At 54.1% G+C, this 10,200-nt stretch overlaps 1 protein-coding gene across 2 annotated transcripts; it reads right to left on the bottom strand.

The window, feature by feature from the left end:
- Positions 1–3,719: 3,719 nt before the first annotated feature.
- LOC117977650 (melanoma-associated antigen 9) lies at positions 3,720–9,519 on the bottom strand. 2 transcript variants are annotated; one of them, XM_034950023.3, is made up of 4 exons: positions 9,428–9,519; positions 5,614–5,700; positions 5,387–5,455; positions 3,720–5,311 (listed from the first exon to the last, which is right to left on the bottom strand). In XM_034950023.3, exon 4 carries the CDS (start codon positions 5,244–5,246, stop codon positions 4,299–4,301), a length of 948 nt encoding a protein of 315 aa, XP_034805914.1. In that variant the 5' UTR covers positions 5,247–5,311; positions 5,387–5,455; positions 5,614–5,700; positions 9,428–9,519; the 3' UTR covers positions 3,720–4,298. The 2 variants fall into 2 exon arrangements, with proteins under 2 accessions (XP_034805914.1, XP_054962294.1); XM_055106319.2 differs by lacking the exon at positions 9,428–9,519 and adding an exon at positions 6,462–8,966.
- Between the last annotated feature and the right edge of the window lie 681 nt (positions 9,520–10,200).

Genomic DNA, 10,200 nt, shown 5'->3' with positions numbered 1-10,200 from the left:
AATTCTTGAGGAAAGTTAGAAAATATTTTCAAATAAATAAAAATGGAAATGTGATGTTTTAAAATATCTGCAATTTAGCTAAAATGTGCCTAGGGGACATTTTATGTACTGAAATGTTTATATTAGAAAGTAATAAAAGACTCAAATATGTATATTTTGATCTCAAATAGCTAGAAAAGAAAAAGGAAATTAAACCTAAGGTGAGCAAAACGATGGGGATAATATAGACAAGAAGAGAAAAATTAATGAAATTGAGATTTCAGAAATTTTAGAAAAACAGTAAATAATACTGATGGAATCAAAAGTTAGATCTTTAAGTAGATCAGACAAGCCGAAAGGCCCGAAGTCAATCTGAGAAATTTAAAACACATGGGTTTGGGCCAGGTGCGGTGGTTCAAGCCTGTAATCCCAGTACTTTTTGAGGCAGAAGCAGGCAGATCTGTTGAGGCCAGGAGTTCAAGACCAGCCTGGCCAAGATGGTGAAACCCTGTCTCTACTAAAAATACAAAAATTAGCCAGGCGTGCGGTGCATGCCTCTAATACCAGCTATTCGGGAGACTGAGGTACGAAAATGGCTTGAGCCTGGGAGGCAGGGATTGCAGTGAGCTGTGATCTTGCCACTGCACTCCAGCTTGGGCAACAGAGTGAGTCTCTGTCTCACAAAACAAAGCCAAACCCCAGAAAACGTGGTTTTGGAGAAGCAACAGCTTTGAACACAGCTAGAAGTAGAGGACACTTTACAGAAACTATTAACTGTTGTGACAACAACAATGTTTCTTAGAGAAGTTTCTGAGAAGACCAGATTTGCCTTGAAATGCTCAACGTGTCTGCTATGTTACAGATGCTTTCAAACGTATTAACCCAGGGGTCCCCAACACCCCCGGCCATGGATAGGAACTGGGCTGCACAGCAGGAAGTGAGTGGTTGGGCAAGCAGGTGAAGCTGAACTCCACCTCCTGTCACGTCAGTGGCGACATTAGATTCTCATAGGAGCGGGAACCCTATTGTGAACTGCACACGTGAGGGGTCTAGGTTTTGCGTTCCTGATGAGAATCTAACGCTTGATGATCTGTTACTGTCTCCCATCACCCCCAGATGGGACCATCTATTTGCAGGAAAACAAGCTCAGGGCTCCCACTGATTCTGCATGATGGTGAGTATGCAATAATAATAGAAATAAAGTGCGCAATAAATGTAATGTGCTTGAATCATCTTGAAACAATGCCCCACCCCCACCCCGTGCTCATGGAAAATTGTCTTCCAGAAACCGGTCCCTGGTGCCAGGAAGGGTGGGGATCACTGCATTAACCCATCTAATTTGAAGAGGATCCTGTAAGGTTAGCATGGAGAGTTCACCTTCTACACTCCATAGCATTTTCTGCACTTCCCTTTGCCACACCATCTATCAGCTCAGGAAGCTGAGGATTTCCTCCTTCCATCTGATGCAGGGGCAGAATCTTACCCATCATCTCTGCTACCCTCCATATGACTGTTCTTACCTGAACACCTGTGTAGGTGCCACTAGTCACGCTGAAAGCCGGCGTGTTCCTGGGGACAGATGCCAGACAGGAAGCAGTGAAAGGCTGGTTAAATATTCTTTTGAAACTCCAGCTGGCATGTTCGCCATGGGACCATTTTTCCCCTCCTGGGAGGAGCCCAGGGTTTGTAAGAATTCAGCTTCATGAAATGGCTGCTCCTCTTCTACCTCTTAGGAGGGGAATTTCTGAGCACCATCCGTCTGTTTGCGTGTTCTGTCCCCAGCTTCAGATAACAAACTCAATAAAATCCTACTACAAATATGCAACTGACTGCGAAAATACTCTCTCAATCCTGGGGGCTGTAACCCAACCAGGAGCTTATGGGTCAAATTGGACTCTTCTCACAGCCCACTGGGAATACACAGAGTAGAATTCTCCCGGGGAGGGAGGACCAAGTGTCTAAAGTCACCGTCCAGAATGGTTGCGGCTGTGGGACTGGACTAAGGGCGAGCCGTGCGAGGACCAGGGGACTACTTCGAGGGCTAGGAATGCTCCATGTTGCAGGAAGGGCAGGGGGGTCTGCCCAGCCTCCATGGGGAGGCAACAGTGAAGAGCAAGCAGTAGGTCAGGTCGCAGATTCAGAAGGGAGGAAACATGATAGTGACCGGGGAAGGGCACTGTGACACGGGAACGTGCTGATGCCAGACAGAAGTGCTGATTATGTATTCGTCCCTTGTGCCCAGGAAAGAGAAGATCAAAGATGTGGATGAGCATTTGTAGGCGCTCCTACAACCTGTTGCATAGTAGGTGCTCAACAGGCAGCACCCAGCAGACAGTTCCCAGGGGACCCCCGGCATGCCATCCCCAAATTGTATTTGATGCTCATTGTCACCTTCTTTAGGCCTGCATTTAGTACCTTGGCCTCAGGGTCCTTCTTTTTGTTGCTTGAGAGACATGATGCATTGCTGAGAAGAGAAATGAAGTGCCAGTGAGGAGGTCTGCCTCCGGCTCAGGGCAGTGGGAACAGCACGGGCTCTAGAGGAATTCAGATCAGGGATCCGGTTCCAGCTCTGTTCCTTACTAGCCACCTGATCCTGGGAAATACCCAAGTTCTGTGAGCCTCTGGTTCTTCATCTGTGAAGCAGGTATGATGAGGCCCTTCCACTAGGACGGTTAGAGTGTGTGCAATGTAAGTGAAGCATCTGGCTCAGGGCCTGGCATTAAGTTAGAAGTTTAAGGAATGGCGGATGGCTGTCATATCTAATACTATTTGACCCTAGACCCTAGCACTCTGGGATTTCGTAAATGTTGTTGTTCTCCAAGACTTACCAGAGAATATACAGCTCAGTAGGACATGGGATAATCAGCCCCAACAGGAAGTTTCGTCAATAAAATTAAGTATTTCCTCTTAGCGAATGTGCTTCAAAATTTGGGTGTGCTGGAGTCTTGCGCAGCTGAATGCAGCTCAAAGCTCCTAGAATTTGAATCGAGGATCAACTCCTTTCCTCTCTCCCACCTGCTTTTGGATCCAAGACTGTGTTTTCACTTATTTTGTTAACACTCGAAATCTAGCCTTTGCTCACAATTGGTCAAATCCCACCTGAGATAACTTGATTAGAATGCCTTTTAAATACGATCAACTCTGGCTCTCCCAGACAGGCAGAAAAGCACCTGGCCAATGACTTCTGGGCTTCCCTTCTGGGAGATTCACCCTCATCTTGCAGGAAACCCTTGCAGATGATAGGTATCCATCACCTAGCCCCTGCACTGTGTTCAAGCGCACCGAGACAAGAGCGCGGGACGATTTCCTTCTATTCCTGCCCCAGGTGGAGACTCTTCTCTGTTCATCCACTATCCAAAAGGAACTGCTGAGCAGTCGTCCATTCCAGGCCTTTCTCTCATCCTCTGAGAATCTGGCTCTGGCACCACCCAGCTTCAATAGAATTACCTCCCCCAGAAGGAACTGCAGTTTCCCAAAGCCCAAAGGGCCCTGGCTCAGGGCATATACACTCGACTGCTGTCATCTAGAGCCCCAAACCCTCACCCATGTTTTATTTTCCTCTAGTTCTTAGAGGACAAGGCACCACCTTAATTTTAGGATTGTAGCCCCTAGACTTCACCACCCTATGGCAAAGGGGTGGGTCTGGCTTACCGAGTATCTCTACTACTAACCCAGGGTGTTCCGAATAACAGATGTTCAGTGCATGTTTGAAGAAAAAATGAGCCAGTGAACAGGAAAAATTATTCTTTCAATTTTTATTTCTCTTACATGCTCAAAGAAGCCAAGCAAATCCAGGTATACATGTATATATTTTAATTTTACAGGAGAGAGAAAGAGGTATAAGGCAAGAATTAACTACATTTTCATTTCACTATTTCTTTATGAGCTCTATTTTGCTGCTAAGTTCAAGTTTCAAAAAAATTATTAATTCCTCTGCTATGTTATCTTGTCCCAATTCACAAAATAACAGGGATTTCCCCATGTGACTCAAAAGCAAGAATCTTACTCCTAAATAACATAAACAGCAATATGTGTGACTACTGTCATTCATTAACTTCGATGGTGAAGTTCATTAAACTGACCATTAAAAGAACATTTGAACAATTCCAAAAGGGAGCAAGGATAAATCTCCAAATCACCCAATAGACAAGGAACCCAGAGATGACATACAGTGTGCTCACCTCCACCCACTGCCACTGAGAACACTGATTGCTCTCTTCAAACACAGAGTGAAGAATGGGCCTCATGTCACATGGGGCAGGGCAGCTGCTGGATGGGGCCCTGACCCCACAAACTTTGGCACCGGCTGCGGCTGGTGCTCAGACTCCCTCTTGCTCCTCTCCCAAAACCTCTTCATAAAGGGATGGGTAGCAAATGGGCTCTCTTGCATTGAGCATGACCAAATAATTTATGACCTTCTCATAGCTGGTTTCAGCGTGGGCCTTGGAACCCCACAGGAACTCGTAGTGCGCAGGATCACTGCCGGGCACCTGCCGGTACTCCAGGTAGTTTTCCTGCACCCAATCTTGGGTGAGCAGCTTCCTGGGCTCCCCATAGAAAATGTGCTCCTTCCCAACATACACCCCCATCACACTCAACGCTTCCCAGATAACCTCTTCAGGGGCGCAGTTGTCTTTGGTTAGGATCACACCCAGGATAATGATCAGGAGGGCGGCCTTGGGCATGCTATGACCATCACCCAGCATGCTATCGCACGAGAGGCCAAGAGCAGTGACAAGGATGTAGGAGTGGCCGGCGGGGTCCACCTCCTTCACATCAGTGCCAAAGATCACCTGCATGAATTCGGAGGCTTTGCCGAAGATCACAGGAAAGTAGCGCTTGTAATTTTTGATGACGCTCTCCAGCATTTCCGCCTTTGTGACCGGCTCCTTGACTCGATATTTGTGGAGCAGGAAATGAACCAACTCAGCCACCTTCAATTTCAGTGCTTCTTGGAACATGAACTCCAGCTGAGCTGGGTCGACCGAGGGGCTTGGCTCTTCCTCTTCTTGACTGCTGGAGCCCTCATCGAATTGGCTCCATAAAGTGTAGTAGACGGAAAAGGAGGAGGAAGCGCCTCCCTGAGGACTCTGGGGAGGACTTGATGACCCAGAAGCAGACACCTCCTCCTCCTCGCTGTCAGAGGAGGAGGTAGTCTCCTGCTCCTCGCCTGTGGGTTCCTGTGCACCCATCAGGCCCAAGTCCTGTCCTTGGGCTTCAAGGTCTTCATCAGGCTTGCGGTGCGGACTCCTCTGCGCGAGAGACATGATGACTCTGGTCAGGGCAGCAGTCAGGAGCGTGGGCAGGAGCTGGGCGATGGAGACCCACAGGCCTGGGGAGAGAGGGAGTGTGTGAGAGACTTCAGCTGAGAACCGAACCTTGGAGGTTCTAACAAAGGCTGACTTACAGGTCTTCGTCAGTGCTGCTCTGGGGCCTCTTGGGGCTCCTGTCCTCCTGGTTAGCCTGTCCCGAGAACCTGAAGGAGGAAGTGAGAGGGCTACTCAGCGTGCAGCTAGCCTGCAGAGATCAAGGCTCTATGAGTGACAGTAGGGCGAATGGGGCCAGGTGCTATGGGGTCCCATGTGTGCTGGGGCAGGTGGGGCCCTTGGTGCACATTCAGGGTGAACACTTCACCTTCACTGCTGACACTGCCTGGGTCTCCTCTGCTCTGCGACCTGAGGACACTGTCTCAGACCAAGGCCTGCCGGCTTCCTGGAGCTCCTGGAAGAGGAATCGAGGGGCCCTTAGGCTGCAGACTGCAGGCAGAGCCCCGGTCCCTCAGTGCTGTCAAGAGGGCGGGCTGGACACTCTTGAGTTCCACACACTTTTGGGGTGGATGGTCCCCTCTGCGCTCACTCAGGGCCCTGACCTTTCTCCTGGCAGGGACTGGACTCTACTCCTCTACTTGCCTGAGAGTCTCTCAGATCAAGAGCTCACATCCCTGATATGGAACAGAAGGACATGCCCCAACCAACATCTGCCCACACCTGCCCAGGGTTTCCTCGGAAGTACAGTAAGAGATGTCTAAATTCAATGGGGTCCATGTGTCCTGGGGTGAGGATACTGCCTGGTCCTCATCTTGATGCCTGCAGGGTCTGGAACCCTCCCTCTGTTGACCTGAGGCCCTATCTCCAGGAGACACCTGAAGAGGAAGTGAGGGGAGTCCATCCACCCAGCGGCTTCCCTCAGCTGACACAAGGGGCAGGGTGGGGCTAGGTCCTCTGTGTTTGGTGAGTGGGGTTCCCTCAGTCTGCACCTGGACTCCTGGCAGGGCCTGGGACCCTCCCTCTGCTGACGTGAGTGCAGCCCCCTCAGACCAAGGCCAGCCCTCCCTGACACCAGTGATCCCAGGATAAAGGAGGGACCTCAGCAGACAGCCCTGCCCGGGCTCTCTAGGGTGACAGTAGGGGCAGGGCAAACTCTCTTGATCTGAGAGTTTCTCTGGCCTGGAGGTACCCTCGATCCTCCCTTAGGTTCCTCACCTGGACTGCTCTCCAATCCTGGGACCACTGTGTCTGTCGAACACAGGGCCTCCCTGTTTTGTCCACACACCCTCTTGAGAACAAAGTCCTCACCTCCCTGAGATCCAGAAACAGAGGTGAGGAGGCCCCACATATGTCACCCCTGCGTGGGGTGTCCGGGGCTGACCCCACCAGCTGAACCCTTCAGGTATGAGGTGGGTGTTCCAAAGTCCTCCTGTGGGTTATTCATCTTTACTCCTGCTGGGGCTTCTACTTCCTCGACCCCCAAACCCTTGAGATGAGCAGACATCTCCCTTTACACCAACGCCTCATCCCCCTGAGGGTTCCTCAACTTCCTGCCGTGGTACAAATGAGCTTGCCACTTAGCACCATCCTTGATCAGGCCCCCCGCCCCCGCCCCCAGATTTAAGAACAGAGTTCACCTAGACTCTGTGGGGTGGCTTCTTTCTGCGTTGGGGGTACCTCCATTCCTCATGAAGGGGGCACACCTTGGGTCCTGCTGATCCTGGGAGTCCTCCTTCTACTGACCAGGTGTGGAGCCCTCTGTTGAATCTCTCAGTGCCCCCGGGATCAAGGTACTCACCTCCCTGAGACCTCTCACCCCCAGTCACGTGGGAGAAATGAGAGCATGCCTCATGCCATTCCTGCCTGGGGCCACCTGGGGCTGAGAACAGGTGACACCAGTGTCTGTGAGGTCCTTTCTTTTTTGAGAGCGTGGAGGTACCTTCTTACCTTCAATCCTCACCAAACTTCCTCCCCGTCACTCCTGGAAGACCCTGGATTCCACCCTGTGCTGACCAGGTGTGGCTCCCTCTGCCGAGCTGAGGAAACCCCTCGGACCCAGGCCCCCACCTCCCTGAGACCCGGGAGGCAGAAGTGAGGGGCCACCTCATGGTCACTCATGCATGAGATACCCAAGGCTGACCAAAGGAGCAGGTTCCAGGGGGCCTCGTCGGTCTGGGTGTCCTCTAGGTATTCATATTTGCTTCTGACAGAATCTGGCCCCTTCCATTTTGCTGAACCAGAGATGAGTCTTGCAGACCAAGGCCAATTTCTCCCTTAGACCCTCTTTGAGAAAGTGTGTGTTGGGGGTGGAGGGGGCACTTCCCTTCCTCACCGTCCTGCCTGGGGCCTCCCAAGACTGACGGCAGGGGCAGGTTTCCTAGGTCTGGGATGAGAGGTCTGGTGAATCCTTCCTCAGGCCTCTGGGACTCCTCCTTCTGCTCACCTGAGGCCCCACTCCTCATACCACAGCCCTGTTCCCATTGACACCCGATCCCACCAGCCACAATGCACCACATGCGGCCACCGTGCCCGGGATCGCCCAGGCCAAGATCCCCACTGAGCTGGACTCCGGGGTCCCCTCTGTCCTCCGTCTTGTTCCTTCCCTGGTCTCCTAGAGGGCTGGGCCCCACCCCTCTGCGGACCTGAGTCTCTATCTGTCGGATTCCCGAGGCTGAATGAGGAGGGGCCTCGGTCTCAGATAGGGGCGGGGTGGGCCCCTTGTCCTGGGGTATTGGGTCCCCTCAGGCCTCCCTTGTCTCCCAGCAGGACCTGGGCCCTCCCTCTGTTCTCCCGCGGCCACGCTAACGATACCAAGCCCCTTCCCTCGGTCAGCCCAGGATGCAGATATCAGGATCCGCTTGCCTGACCGCCATGCCCGGAACTTCCCAGGGTCCACTGCAGGGGCAGTGACTCCCTCTATGGGGCCTCAGCCGTCCCTCAGGGTCCTGGCCCTGATGCCTGGCAGAGCCTGGCCCCTGCCCTCTCTTAACCAGTCCTGCCCTGGTCACACCAAGCTCTGACCCAGAGTCCCCTGGGGCTTAAGCGGTGGGGTGGCGAAGGGTGGCCCACAGCCTGAGAAGTCCGCCCCCGGGGTGGTTCAGGGCTGGCAGCAGGGGTGCTGCTGGATTATTTGGGGCCCTCTATCTGGGGTGGGGGCGTCCTCAGTCCTCCCTCAGCGTCTCATCTTGCCTCCTCACAGAGCCTGGGCCCGCTTCCCTCTGCCGATCTTCAGCCACCACTCAGGACCAAGCCCTTGCTACTCTCTGACCCCCAGTGCCCAAGTCAGAGGCCTTACATCCGGGCACCCGGAGCTTCCCTGGGTTGACAGCAGGAGCCGAACCGGATTCTGCCACGGGAGACTTGGGGGTGGGGTGGAGTGGGGGGGGGGGGTGAGGATGGAGGTGGGGAACCTGAGGCTGTAGGTCATGGTGGTGGTGGCTGGGTTAGGGGTGTGGAGGCGTTCAGCCCTCCCTCAGGGTTCTGACCTTGATGCCAGTCAGAGCCTGGGCCCAGCCTGATAAGCCCGACCCCGCGGGGTGGTCCAGGGCTGGCACAGGGGTGCTGCTGTATTATTTGGGGTCCTCTATCTGGGGCGGGGGAGTCTTGAGTCCTCCCTCAGGGTCTCACCTTGCCTCCTCACAGAGCCTGGGCCCGCTTCCCTCCGCCGATATCGACCCGCCCCTCACAGCGAGGCCCCAGCTACTCTCTGAGCCCCAGTGTGGGAGTCACTGGCCGTACATCCGGGCACCTGGGGCTTCCCTGGGTTGACAACAGGGGCGGAACCAGATTCTGCCGCGGGAGAGTTGGGAGGTGGGGTGGAGTTTGGGGTGGGGTGGGGTGGGGTGGGGTGTAGAGTGGAGCTGCGGATGGGGCTGGGGAACCTGGGGCTGTAGGTCATGGTTGGGTTGGGGGGGCCCAGCCCTCCCTCAGGGTCCTGACCGTGATGCCCGGCAGAGCCTGGGCCCTGCCCTCTCCTAACCAGCCCTGCCCTGGTCACACCAAGCTCTCACTCCAGAGTGCCCAGCAGCTTGAGCGGCGGAGGGAGGGGGTCGGCCCAGCCTCACAAGTCAGCCCCAGATCGGCCCCCGGGTGGTCCAGGGCTGGGAGCAGAGACGGCACTTGGTTCTTTCGGGTCCTCTATCTGGGGTGGGGGCATCCTCAGTCTTCCCTCAGCACCTCACCTTGACTCCTCACAGAGCCTCGGCCCGCTTCCCTCCACCGGCGTCAAGCCGCCCCTCAGAAGGAGGCCTCTCCCTTCTCTCTGACCCCAGTGCGCGCGTCAGTGACGTCACATCCGGCCCCCAAGCCTGGGGCTTCCCTGGGTTGCCAGTAGGGGCTGAACCGGGTTCTGGCGGAGTAGGGGTGGGGATGGGGATAGGGGCCCTCAGTCATCCCTCAGGGGGTCCCGACCTTGATGCCTGGGTCTCGATCCCCATCCTCTGCCCATTGGGTCTGCTCCTCTCGGACCAAGTCTCTGACTCCCAGTCACATGAGGTGGCAGTGAGGGGAGGGGTGCGGTCAGGGTGACAACATTGCCAGGGTCTCCCAGGGCTGACAGGAAGGGCTGAGCTGGATTCTGTGGCCCCTCTATGTGGGGAGGGTGGACCTTCAGTCCCCTCTCAGGAGGGTTCTCCTCCTGGCTCCTGGCTCTTTGATGAAGTGATGTGTGGGAGATGATCTGTTTATGTCACCTTTGAGCATTTGCCCAGCTGCACGCGTTGCAGACAATGGCTGCGGGTCCAAGGCTAGATGCTCCCTGGGGGGCTGCAGCACCTGTGATTGTAGGACCTGTGAGAGAAGATGCACACCTTCCCATGGGGGCTCCTCCCCAGCCAGAGCTAGACTTTGCAAACCTTTTGTCCTAAAAGATTTATTTTTACACGGAAGAGGCTGAGCAGCAGCAAGAGATTTGGAGAAGCCATGTGTTTTGAAGGTATCGAACACAGCAGAGTCC

The sequence above is a fragment of the Pan paniscus genome, chromosome X (assembly GCF_029289425.2).
Source record: "Pan paniscus chromosome X, NHGRI_mPanPan1-v2.0_pri, whole genome shotgun sequence".
Lineage (NCBI taxonomy): Eukaryota > Metazoa > Chordata > Mammalia > Primates > Hominidae > Pan > Pan paniscus.
The sequence above is the reverse complement of the archived record's forward strand: the minus strand, read 5'-3'. Positions and strand labels throughout refer to the sequence as shown.